The sequence below is a fragment of the Dermacentor silvarum genome, chromosome 10 (assembly GCF_013339745.2).
Source record: "Dermacentor silvarum isolate Dsil-2018 chromosome 10, BIME_Dsil_1.4, whole genome shotgun sequence".
Classification (NCBI taxonomy): Eukaryota; Metazoa; Arthropoda; class Arachnida; order Ixodida; family Ixodidae; genus Dermacentor; species Dermacentor silvarum.
In genome coordinates, this window is record NC_051163.1 from 58,168,947 (window position 1) to 58,182,387 (window position 13,441).

At 45.4% G+C, this 13,441-nt stretch overlaps 1 protein-coding gene and 1 long non-coding RNA gene across 2 annotated transcripts; both read right to left on the reverse strand.

The window, feature by feature from the left end:
- Window positions 1-1,402: 1,402 nt before the first annotated feature.
- Window positions 1,403-3,407, reverse strand: LOC125941023 (uncharacterized). Its single transcript, XM_049657915.1, has 3 exons — window positions 2,989-3,407; window positions 1,652-1,737; window positions 1,403-1,486 (listed from the first exon to the last, which is right to left on the reverse strand). Exons 1-3 carry the CDS (start codon window positions 3,269-3,271, stop codon window positions 1,403-1,405), a joined length of 453 nt encoding a protein of 150 aa, XP_049513872.1. The 5' UTR covers window positions 3,272-3,407.
- Window positions 3,408-6,409: 3,002 nt separating this feature from the next.
- On the reverse strand, window positions 6,410-8,048 carry LOC125940806 (uncharacterized). The gene is made up of 3 exons (XR_007464013.1): window positions 7,572-8,048; window positions 6,636-6,721; window positions 6,410-6,471 (listed from the first exon to the last, which is right to left on the reverse strand). It is a non-coding gene; the product is annotated as an uncharacterized LOC125940806 (long non-coding RNA).
- Between the last annotated feature and the right edge of the window lie 5,393 nt (window positions 8,049-13,441).

Sequence of the window (13,441 nt, forward strand, 5' to 3'; positions counted from 1 at the left end):
AATCCATAGGACCACTGTTCCTATGGCGACGGAGAGCCAAACCTTGTCGTCCGCAAAAAAAGAACTGCCTCAAAACAGGACGTTAACTTTCTTTTTTCTGTGTGGAATTTGTGTGTGTGTGTGGAAGATTGCGAGTGCGTGCTTCCAGTTCTGGAACGGCTTGGACACGAGGGCTCCAGTGCGCGCTTGTCGGCCGAAGGTTATAGGAACATTAAACCCATAAAGTTCCAGAATTGAAAATCTTTTAAAGCACGCCTTTGGAAATGTCAGTGCACCTTCCGCGTCAAAAGTTGGAGAATTTTATACCCATGAAGTTTTAGGATTGAAATTCATGCGCTCCGTAGATTCCGCGGCCGCTGCGAGATGCCGCAATGCGCCCGCTGCGAGATGCGGCAATGCGCCCGCTCGCTATGAAAAAGTCCTTGAAGTTTGTACTCCATGCGACGCCAGGTGTAAAGGCGTTACCAAGAAATCCAGCCCGAGTTCGCAATGTTCGTGCCGAAATGTCTTGTCGAGCGTGAAAAATACATTGTACACAAAATGCATAATGATTCCCGGCGCCGGTGGCTGTGATTGTCGGCGGTGCATGCCAGCACGAAAAAATTTGGGGGGGGGGGGGGGGAGGGGTCTGAAGCCCCATCAGCCCCCCCCCCCCCCTGTCCCCGCCACTGCCTGAGCAGAAGGACAACTATTCCTCTGAGAAAACAAAATGATCCGACTCGCGGATAATGTAGGCTGTTTCAGACTCCACGCTGTATTATATGCGTAGAGAAGTGCCTTCGTTCGCTGCTCATTGGCGCCGTAATTAATTGCAGTTTGTCTAGATTTGTTGGTGAAACGAAACTCGCACACTGTCTCGTCATTTCAGGCAAAGGCATATACACAGCAAGAAATTGCGAAGTCATGAGAAGTGCGAAATCCGCCGCTTTTCGTCTGCTATGGAGAAGACGATGCGCAGTTTGCTCTGACTGGCTACAGCGCAGTCAGCGAAGTGCAGCACACAACTTCATCGTCTCAGTCTCGTCTGCGCGAACCTGCAGCCAAGTATAGATTTTAAAAAATAATAAACCCAGATAACAGCCCGACACACTGGCTAAAGTTTTCCAGAAAATCCCCAATCTTTCTAAAAACTAACTACAGCAAAACTTCGCTTTTATTAATATAATAATAAGTAACCTTGTCAAAGGCACAGCGATACTATGCGATCGCCTAATGTTTTGATCCCAAATGACCAAGTAGCACCTTAGAAGACGACGCTCATACCTGCCGTCGCATCTGAATGACTTGGTGCATAGGCTTGCTTCAACGTTCTCAGTCACGATGGCGAATTTTGCCACAAATAGGGAGACATGGTGCTTGGAATTTCAACGGACACTTTATCTACTGGCGCAGGGTGTAGTAATTATTGCCAATAAGAAAGTTGTTTACCTGATCTTTTCAATGTGCCTGCCACGTGGTTGAGCAAGCCCAGATCATCACCGTGGTCCTGTAAGATGTACACACTTTTCTTTGTAACGCAACTTTTTTTTTTTCGCTAGGAGGGAAAATTCAGACACCACGGAAAACCATGGCCAAACAAATTACAACTAAATTCACGATTGGTAATTGTGAACCCCTGAAAGATTGTAGGAGACTTGTGAGGTTAACTTACTGCTTTCGTCAGAAGAGTCATGTCTATGTCACTGTCCTTGGCTCCAAGTCCTGACACCAGGCTACCACAGAAAGCCACTTTGATGTCTGCAACGATAGAAATGTCCTCAGCAACAATTTACAAATCAAGCACTCAAACAGCACTTCCCATGCAAAGTTACCAAGCCTTGTAATTGGCAGCTATGCATATAATACACTAGTGTTAGTTACACGCATCACACAGTTCAGCAGATGTCAGACGGCTATACTGATATTTCAATGATTGCAACGAGCTATATGTATTCGCATTTGCACAAGGGTGATGAGTGCGTTGCGAAGTGGCGGATTGCATCATCACTGCTTTACAAGTCGTTTCACGTGCATACCACTTGGAACAATTATGACGCCGATATGTCTACTTTCTTTGAGTTGTTTTAATGTCCATACAGCTTACGGTGAAAGCAAGTGCCGGAAGTCTTGTACAGCTTGTTATAATTTTTTTAAGTCGCTGCTCTGCCATAAAGGAGAATCATTGATAGTGATAGCAAAGCATTAGCCAAGTATACGCCAAGTAATGTTTGTGGTCTTAGAGGTCGTATAAACTGAAGTCAACATTTCCTTGCTAGCATCATGTAACGCGAGCACTAAGCAGTGTGAGCCGAGCTCAATTCATATTCGGAAGACCTCGCCGTCACAACACTGGCGTCCTGAGGAGTTGAGGCGGCGGGGAGAGCACGTGTTCGTCCCGAGGCGAACGCCTCAAAAACGCAGAATACTTCAACACTATACTCGCGGACAACTTTCTGTGGCAATGAAGGGAAAGCTACGGGCGCGTGGCGGCTGCTGCACCCGTTTTACCGCACCAAGTAGTCCGGCAGCGTTTGACAGTGCTTTTGGTTGTTCGGAACAGACGCTGAATCGACGCACCTTCCACGTGCGACGGTTTCGCGCTTTCCAAGACGCAGAAGGGGAAAACCGCAAAATAAGCAATCTTTTACACTCAGTGGTGTGTTCTGCATTATTTAACTGTTTCTAATAAGGTGTTTATGTGTTTTCTCTTCTCCAGCCTATACTAACGTGGATTTAAACACGGGATTCTTTTCAGAAGCGCTCTCACTTGTGAGCGCTTTGTCTCCGTAGCTTTTTCATTGCCACAGAAAATTGTTCGCGAGTTTATATATATATAGGAGTATGCGAAGACAGCTGCGCTCGTGAAGCCAACAATCATCGCTGCTCGAGGGGTAAATTATGCATCACTCTACGCAACCATGAATACACGTGGCATTGTGCCGTAGTCGCACTTTTTTTATCCAGCGGCCGTGGTAGAGGAATGATCCTGAAAAGCCAACGGGTACTCACCATTCAGGTCAGTCTCTATCAAGGCAGCTATTTCCTTGAAAATAGACTGCCGGTGTTTCTTCTCATGTTCACTGATACTATATTCTCGGAAATAATTCACAATGTCGTGGCTCGTGGTCGAGTGACGCACGACTTTTGAGGTCCTACTTGGCGCCGGCCCACGGTTCACGCCCTCGCCTTCATTGTCCTCCTTGATCCTTTTGGGCGGCCTTTCTTTATGTCCCTCTGTGGTTGACGACTGGCGTCGCTTGGCACTCGGCGTTCCAGTTTCCTGCGTTGACATTTTTCAGTAGTAGTCGCGCTTAGCTATATCTCAGTGCTCGCCATGACGGCGGGGCGGGCCGGTGGTCGGGCCACCGGCGGGTGGCGGGCGGCTGGGCAACATATGGCCACCTCGGCCAGGCCTGCCGGCGTCGTCGAGGGGCCCGCCGCAAGGCTGTTCCGTCAGCCAGCGCGCGCCAACGGCTCTGCGCATGGCACGCCCACGTTACCGCCCCTTTTTTTGTATTTCATTGGTACCTCCGCAGACAAGTAGAATTTGAGGCCGAATTCGCAGAGCTTTTCTTTCGTAGGAACTGCTTGTCATCACTGGTCACCCGCCTTCGCCAATGTGTCCAAGTAGTAGTTGCTTAATTTGTTTTTAAATGTGTAAGGAATATATTTGTGTCGCCGCCGTGGTGGGCAGCGGAGACGCTGCCGAAGAACGTGGGGGAGAGCGCCCTAAGCTGGGTTAGAAGACGCAGAAGCAATCAAATGCACTTTGGATGCCATTATGTTTGTTTTGATTCAATCCACGAAAGGAACAGTTGTTCAAATTTCTACTTCTGTGGATACCCAGTAGTCATAAAAAATATTTGAGTCATCATCGTTATCACCAGCTTATTTCTATGTCCACTCCAGGACGAACGCCTGTCTTGTTACCCCTGTCTTGTTCTAGCTAATTCCCGTTTCCACCTGCAAATTCACGAATTTCATCAGCCCACCTAGTTTTTCGCCGTCCTCAAGTGCGCTTCCTGTCTTTTGGCACTCATTGTGTAACTCTAACGGTCTACCGGTTATCTGCCCAACGCATTACGTGGCCTGCCCAGCTTCATTTCTCTGTCTTAATCTCAATTACAATATCGGCTATCCCCGTTTGCTCTCTGATCAACCCCGCTCTCTTCCTATCTATTCATGTTACGCCTAACATGTTTCGTTCCATCGCTCTTTGTACGGTCCTTAACTTGTTCTCGGGTTTCATTCTGAATCCCAAGTTTCTGCCGCATACGTTAGCACCGGTAGAATGTAATGATGGTACTTAAAAAGTGCTCGTTAGCCGCATAAATCATTCCCCATGAGAGTGCACGTTCTGAGAAATGATTGACACAGTGGCGTAGAAAGAAATTTTGTTCGGCGGTGGCTCACGTTGGAGAGCGGCTTCCTTCTTGTAGAACTTGTCGAGGTATCAAATACATGAATAATAACTGCACTGCCACTGCCAATGCAATTGTATATTAGATGCTGCAAACGAATTAAGTAAAATATGTATTTTTTCATAAAAGAATACATTCGTATATCCCAAACATTATGTCAGAAATAACTGATAATTATGCTTCCGGGTTTTTTTTTGTATATTTAATTAGTAAAGAACATTGAAACCATCAAAGCAGTGCGTGCAGCTGATATAAAAAACGTAAAGGCCATGAAATGAACAAGTTGAGGAGAAACATTTTCATGCATAGTTCTCACTCAAGAACCTTGTTTACACTTTTGTATATGTCCAATGGCCAGGGAAAAACCTGAATGAGGTTGTACTTGGTTGATATAGGTTGCGCAGGAGCAGCTGTTACCCGTCTTGTATTGTAATTATACCGATATTATAGTCGCAACAGTGAGTACATGTAAAAAGCAAGAGTTCTGCAAAATATACATTAGCAGTTCGTAGATAGAATGCAATATAAAAATGCCAAGATACAACTTGATAAATGGCAAGAAAGTGCCGCTGGAAACAAAGTTCACTGCTTGTATACACAAAACCTCGTGACAAGATATTTAATTATAGGTATAAGTCTCCAAGAAATGGACGTATTTAAGCAAACACCAGTGTATATAACGCGTGAAACAAGACAAATAAGCATGTTGCGCAGTCATAGATAGTAAACTTTACGCATAGAAAGACAGACGATCCAGGCAAGAACAAAACTATGTCGCAGAAATCTTGATATGTACTTGGGCCATGTGGCGGTCGCGACAGCACCATATGGGTAGAATACAGGAATAATACAGAAATCAGTACGAAAATGTGTAATTTAACTGCCTGCAGAGCGGGAACAAATATGATATACCCAAAATTAAAGAACGTTATTGCTTCGGTTCAAAAAAGAAGTAAAATCAGGTAGCTAAACAGGAACGAAAAGGCCAAACGAAAGCCACAGATCATGCGGCAAGTTGAACTACCCAATATCCGTGTGTGTTTGTTGGGAAACGCCACGTGGGCGGCGCTTTCAATGAGCAAGGTCGGTCAAAATTGGTTATTGATGTCCTCGTAATTTTCGTATTCGCATGATAATTTTGATCATGATGCTAACTGTTAAGAGGAAACGGTGAAAATTCCTGCGGTTTTAAAACCCAACGAACAGCCATCGTTTTCATAATTAGGCGTTTATGAAACAAAATGATCTGACTCGCGGATGGTGCAGGCTGTTTCAGACTCCACGCTGTATTATATGCATAGAGAAGTGACTTCGTGAGCTGCTCATTGGCGCCGTATTTCGCTGCAGTTTGTCTAGATTTGTTGGTGAATTGAAACTCGCACACTGGCTCGTCGTTTCAGGTAAAGGCATATACAGAGCCAGAAATTGGGAAGTCAGGCAAAGTGCGCAGTCTGCAAGACATATACACAGCCAGAAATTGCGAAGTCAGGGAAAGTGCGGAATCCGCCGCTTTTCGTCTGTAATGTAGAAGACGATGCGCAGTTTGTTCTCACTGGCTACAGCGCAGTCAGCTAAGTGAAGCACACAACTTCATAGTCTCAGCCCGACACTACTCTCGTCTGCGCGAGCCTGAACCAAGAGTAGGTAAAAAAAAATAAACTCAAATAACAACCCAACCCACATGGCTAAAGTTTTCCAGAAACGCCCCAACCTTCCTAAATACGAACTACAGAAAAACATCACTTTTGTGAATATAAGGTAACCTTGTCAAAACCACAGCGATACTATTCGATCGCCTAATGTTATGATCCCAAATGGCCAAGTAGCACCTTAGAAGACGACGCTCATACCTGCCGTCGCATCTGAATGACTTTGTGCACAGGCTTGCTTCAACGTTCTCAGTCAAGATGGCGAATTTCGCCACAAATAGGGATAATTAGTGCTTGGAATTTCAACGGACACTATCTACTGGCGCAGGGTGTAGTAACTATTGCCAATAAGAAAGTTGTTTACCTTATCTTTTCAATGTGCCTGCCACATCGTTGAGCAAGCCCAGATCATCACCGTGGTCCTGTAAGATGTACACACTTTTCTTTGTAACGCAACTTTTTTTTTTCGCTAGGAGGGAAAATTCAGACACCACGGAAAACCATGTCCAAGCAAACTACAACTAAATTCACGATTGGTAATTGTGAACCCCTGAAAGATTGTAGGAGACTTGTGAGGTTAACTTACTGCTTTCGTCAGTAGAGTCATGTCTATGTCACTGTCCTTGGCTCCAAGTCCTGACACCAGGCTACCACACAGAGCCACTTTGATGTCTGCAACGATAGAAAGTTCCTCATAAACAATTTACAAATTAAGCACTCCAACAGCACTTCCCATGCAAAGTTACCAAGCCTTGTAATTGGCAGCTATGCACATAATACACTAGTGTTAGTTACACGCATCAGACCGTTCAGCAGATGTCAGACGACTATACTGATATTTCAATTATTCCAACGAGCTATATGTATATATGTATTCGCATTTGCACAAGGGTGATGAGTGCGTTGCGAAGTGGCGGATTGCATCATCACTGCTTTACAAGTCGTTTCACGTGCATACACTTGGAACAATTATGAAGCCGATATGTCTACTTTCTTTGAGTTGTTTTAACGTCCATACAGCTTACGGTGAAAGCAAGTGCCGGAAGTCTTGTACAGCTTGTTATAATTTTTTTCAAGTCGCTGCTCTGTCATAAAGGAGAATCATTGATAGTGATAATTGCCAAGTATACGCCAAGTAATGTTTGTGGTCTTAGAGGTCGTATAAACTGAAGTCAACATTTTCTTGCTAGCATCGCGTACCGCGAGCACTAAGCAGTGTAAGCCGAGCTCAGTTCATATTCGGAAGAACTCGCCGTCACAACACTGGCGTCCTGAGGAGTTGAGGCGGCGGGGAGCGCACGTGTTCGTCCCGAGGCGAACGCCTCAAAAACGCAGAATACTTCAACACTAGGAGTATGCGAACACACCTGCGCACGTGAAGCCAACAGTCATCGCTGCTCGAGGGGTAAATTATGCATCACTCTACGCAACCCTGAATTCACGTGGCATTGTGCCGTAGTCGCACTTTTTTTATCCAGCGGCCGTGGTAGAGGAATGATCCTGAAAGCCAACGGGTACTCACCGTTGAGGTCAGTCTCGATCAAGGCAGCTATTTCCTTGAATAGAAACTGCCGGTGTTTCTTCTCATGTTCAGTGATACTATTTTCTCGGAAATATTCATAATGTCGTGGCTCATGGTCGAGTGACGCACGACTTCTGAGGTCCTACTTGGCGCCGGCCCGCGGTTCACGCCCTCGCCTTCCTTGTCCTCCTCGAGCCTTTTGGGCGGCCTTTCTTGATGTCCCTCTGTGGTTGACGACTGGCGTCGGGTGGCACTCGGCGTTCCAGTTTCCTGCGTTGGCATTTTTCAGTAGTAGTCGCGCTTAGCTATATCTCAGTGCTCGCCAAGCGGGCGGGGCGGGCCGGTGGTCGGGCCACCGGCGGGTGGCGGGCGGCTGGGCAACGTCTGGCCACCTCGGCCAGGCCTGCCGGCGTCGTCGAGGGGCCCGCCGCAAGGCTGTTCCGTCAGCCAGCGCGCGCCAACGGCTCTGCGCGTGGCACGTCCACGTTACCGCCCTTTTTTTTTTTCGTCTTTCATTGCTACCTCCGCAGACAACCAGAAAGTGGGGCCGAATTCGCAGAGCTTTTCTTTCGTAGGAACTGCTTGTCATCATTGGTCACCCGCCTTCGCCAATGTGTCCAAGTAGTAGTTGCTTAATTTTTTTTTAATGTGTAAGGAATATATTTGTGTCGCCGCCGTGATGGGCAGCGGAGAGGCTGCCGAAGAACGTGTGGGAGCGCGCCCGAAGTTGGGTTAGAAGACGCAGAAGCAATCAAACGCACTTCCGATGCCATTATATTTGTTTTGATTCAATCCACGAAAGGAATAGTGGTTCAAATTTCTACTTCTATGGATACCCAGTAGTCATAAAAAATATTTTTGAGTCATCATCGTTATCACCAGCTTATTTCAATGTCCACTCCAGGACGAACGCCTGTCTTGTTACCCCTGTCTTGTTCTAGCTATTTCCCGTTTCCACCTGCAAATTCACTAATGTCATCACCCCACCTAGTTTTTCGCCGTCCTCGACTGCGCTTCCTGTCTTTTGGCACTCATTGTGTAACTCTGATGATGTATGGTGTTTAATGGCGCAAGGGCCAGGTATGGCCAAAGAGCGCCAGGCCAGTGTTAACTCTAATGGTCTACCGGTTATCTGCCCTACGCATTACGTGGCCTGCCCAGCCTCATTTTCCTGTCTTAATCTCAATTAGAATATCCGCTATCCCCGTTTACCCTCCGATTCACACAGCTCTCTTCCTATCCATGTTACGCCTAACATTTTTCGTTCCATCGCTCTTTGTGCGGTCCTTAACTTATTCTCGACTTTCTTTGTTAATCCCCAGTTTCTGCCGCACACGTTAGCACCGGTAAAACGCAATGATTGTACTGAAAAAGTGATCGTTGGGCGCATAAATCACTTCCCATGATAATGCACGTGCTGACAAGTGATTCACACGAAGAATAAAGTGACACGCGATAATTGGCTTTTCTGGGGAAAATAGTGAGGTTATAGCACAGTAAAATTTCGATTCAGTCAAGTTCGCTCACTTCTTAAAAAACGCTGCTGTGGCGCATAAATCATTCCCCATGAGAGTGCACGTTCTGAGAAGTGATTGACACAGTGGCGTAGAAAGAAATTTTGTTCGGGGGTGGCTCACGTTGGAGAGCGGCTTCCTCCTTATAGAATTTGTCGAGGGATCAAATACATGAATAATAACTGCACTGTCACTGCCAATGCCATTCTATATTAGATGCTGCAAACGAATTAAGTCAAATATGTATTTTTTCATAAAAGAATACATTCGTATGTCCCAAACATTGTGTCAGAAATAACTGATATTAATGCTTACACGTTCTTTTTTTTGTATATTTAATAAGTAAAGAAAATATCACGAACTTTATAACTATGTATCAGTTCGAAACCAGCAAAGAAGTGCATGTAGCTGATATAAAAAACGCAAAGGCCATGAAATGAACAAGTTGAGGACAAACATTTTGATGCATAGTTGTCACTCAAGAACCGTGCTTACACTTTTGTATACGTCCAATGGCCAGGGAAAAACCTGAATGACGCTGTACTTCGTTGCAATAGATTGCGCAGGAGCAGCTGTTACCGGTCGTGTATTGTAATTATACCGATATTATAGTCGCAACAGTGAGTACATATAAAAAGCAAGGGTTCCTGCAAAATATACATTATACAGTTCGAAGATAGAATGAATATACAAATGCCAAGATACAACTTCATAAAGGGCAAAAAAAATGTCGCTGGAAAAAAAGTTCACTGCTTGTATACACAAAACCTAGCGACAAGATATTTAATTATACGTATAAGTCTCCAATAAATGTACGTAGTTAAGCTAACACCAGTGTATATAACGAGCAAACAAGACAAATAAACATGTTGCGCACTAACAGATAGTAAACTGTACGCATAGAAAGAGACAATCCAGGCAACGACAAAACTATGTTGCAGAAATCGTGATATGTACTTGGGTCATGTAGCGGTCGCGACCGCACCGTATAGGTAGAATAGAGGAATAATACAAAAATCAGTACGAAAATGTGTAATTTAACTGCCTGCAGAGCGGGAACAAATATGCTGTACCCAAAATTAAAGAAGGGTATTGCTTCGGTTCAAAAAAGAAGTAAAATCAGGTAGCTAAACAGGAACGAAAAGGCCAAACGAAAGCCACAGATCATGCGGCAAGTTGAACTAACCAACATTCGAGTGTGTTTGTTGGGAAACGCCGCGTGGGCCGGGCTTTCAATGGGTAACGTCGGTCAAAATTGGTTATTGATGTCCTCGTAATTTTCGTATTCGCATGATAATTTTTATCATGATGCTAACTGTTCGAGTAAACGGTGAAAATTTCTGCGGTTTTAAAACCCAATGATCAGTCATACGTTTTCATAATTAGGCGTTTATAGACCTGAAGGAACAGAGTTTTTTACTTGCATTGATTTTTGCTACTTGGCTATCTAAAGGACAAACATCACTCGGCGGGGAAGTTTAGCGAAGCGGTCAATGACTTCTGTCAATGCCGACATCTCTGTGGGCGTATAGAAGCGCTAGCCTAACCATGCGTTCCTCAGACATTGTAGAGCGCAAGTAGTTTTTTTAGTAATCTCGTGTTAAAAAATATTCTCTCTGCGCTGGCAGTGGTCACTCGAAGGGTGACTAGAATATGCAGCCGTTTGTAAACATTTACCTACAACCTGCCGTCGCAATGAGTGAGGGCAGCTATTTCGGTGCTAAAACCTAAAAACACTGCTATGTCGTTGGCATCCTTGTTTAGGTACCTTGCACAAAACGTAAACTGTTCGATTCCAGTAATATCCGTCGGTGCGTCAGCAAGTATGGAGAAGCAACCTGCAGCGTTTACTTTTGCATCTAGGCTTTCTTTGATAATTTCACCACAAATTTCTATAATTTGGTTTTGTACATCTGGGCTTAATTACGAGGCATTGCTGGGGCAACTTTCCAAATGGTTCTTCAGACATGTATCTCCACAATTAGCTCACATGCGGAGAAGCGTTCTGAAAATACCAGTATTTTCAGCGGGGGCTTTGCTTAAATCTATAGGACCACTGTTCCTATGGCCACGGAGAGCCAAACTTTGTCGTCCGCAAAAAATAACTGCCTCAAAATAGTCCCTTAACTTTCTTCTTTTGTGTGTGTGGAATTTGTGTATGTGTGGAAGATTGCGAGCGCGTGCTTCTAGATCTGGAACGGCTTGGACACGAGGGCTCCAGTGCGCACTTGTCGGCCGAAGTTTATAGGAACATAAAACCCATAAAGTTCCAGAATTGAAAATCTTTTAAAGCACGCCTTTGGAAATGTCAGTGCACCTTTCGCGTCAAAAGTTGGAGAATTTTGTACCCATGAAGTTTTGGAATTGAAATTCATGCGCTCCGTAGATTCCGCGGCCGCTGCGACATGCCGCAATGCGCCCGCTCGCTATGAAAAAGTCCTTGAAGTTTGTACTCCATGCGACGCCAGGTGTAAAGGCATTGCCACGAAATCCAGCTTGAGTTCGCAATGTTCGTGCCGAAATGTCTTTTCGAGCGTGAAAAAGACATTCTACACAAAATGCATATTATCCCGGCGCCGTTCGCTGTGATTGTCGGCGGGGCATGCCAGCACGAAAAATACTTGGGGGAAGGGGGGGGGGGGGGGGGGGTTCTGAAGCCCCATCAGCCCCCCCCCCCCCCCTGTCCACGCCACTGCCTGAGCTGAAGGACAACTAATCCTATAAGAAAACAAAATTATCTGACTCGCGGATAGTGCAGGCTGTTTAACACTCCACGCTGTATTATATGCATAGAGAAGTGCCTTCGTGCGTTGCTCATTGGCGCCGTAATTAGTAGCGGTTTGTCTAGATTTGTTAGTGAAACGAAACTCGCACACTGTCTCGGTCGTTTCAGGCAAACGCATGTACACAGCCAGAAATTGCGACCTCAGGCAAAGTGCGCAGTCTGCAAGACGTATACACAGCCAGAAATTGCGAAGTCAGTGAAAGTGCGAAATCCGCCGCTTTTCGTCTGTAATGCAGAAGACGATGCGCAGTTTTGCTCGACTGGCTACAGCGCAGTCCAACGAAGTGGAGTACACAACTTCATAGACTCAGTCAGACTACTCTCGTCTGCGCGAGCCTGCACCAAAAGTAGGTAAAAAAATTAACTCAAATAACAACTCGACACACATGGCTAACAGTTTTCCTGAAAAGCCCTAATCTTCCTAAAAACGAAACTACAGCAAACTTCACCACTATTCGATCGCCTAATGTTATCATCCCAAATGGCCCAGAGTAGCACCTTAGAAGACGACGCTCATAACTGCCGTCGCATCTGAATGACTTGGTGCATAGGCTTGCTTCAACGTTCTCAATCACGATGGTGAATTTTGCCCCTAATAGGGAGACGTAGTGCTTGGAATTTCAACTGACACTCTATCTACTGGCGCAAGGTGTAGTAATTATCGCCAATAAGAGAGTTGTTTACCTGATCTTTTCAATGTGCCTGCCACGTGGTGAGCAATCCCAGATCATCCCCGTGGTCCTGTAAGAGGTACACACTTTTCTTTGTAACGCAACTTTTTTTTTCGCTAGGAGGGAAAATACGGACACCACGGTAAACCATGTCCAAACAAATTACAACTAAATTCACGATTGGTAATTGTGAACTCCTGAAAGATTGTAGGAGACTTGTGAGGTTAACTTACTGCTTTCGCCAGAAGAGTGATGTCCACGTCACTGTCCTTGGCTCCAAGTCCTGACACCAGGCTACCACACAGAGCCACTTTGATGTCTGCAAAGATAGAAAGTTCTTCAGCAACAATTTACAAATCGAACACTCAAACAGCACTTTCCTTGCCATGTTACCAAGCCTTATAATGGCAAGTACGCATACAATACGGTAGTGTTACACGCATCACACCGTTCAGCAGATGTCAGACGTCTGTACTGATATGTCAATGATTGCAAGGAGCTATATGTATTCACATTTGCACAAGGGTCATGTGTGCGTTGCGAAGTGGCAGATTGCATCATCACTGCTTTACAAGACGTTTTCACGTGCACACCATTTGGAAGAATTATGAAGCCGATATGTCTACTTTCTTTGAGTAGTTTTAATGTTCATACAGCTTACGGTGAAAGCAAGTGCCGTAAGTCTTATACAGCTTGTTATAATTTTTTTAAGTCGCTGCTCTGCTTAAATGACACCACCGGTAAGTACCGGTAAAGTGACCGGTAATCCACCAGAAGGACGTAGTCCTGGCCGTTCAAATGAAAACAGATCGACGCCCACCTCTTCCCCAGGGCCGAGTTGGAGTGGCTGACGGCAGCATAGTTTCCGAGCGCTGCACCCTGGTTTCGGCGCCACGTGGG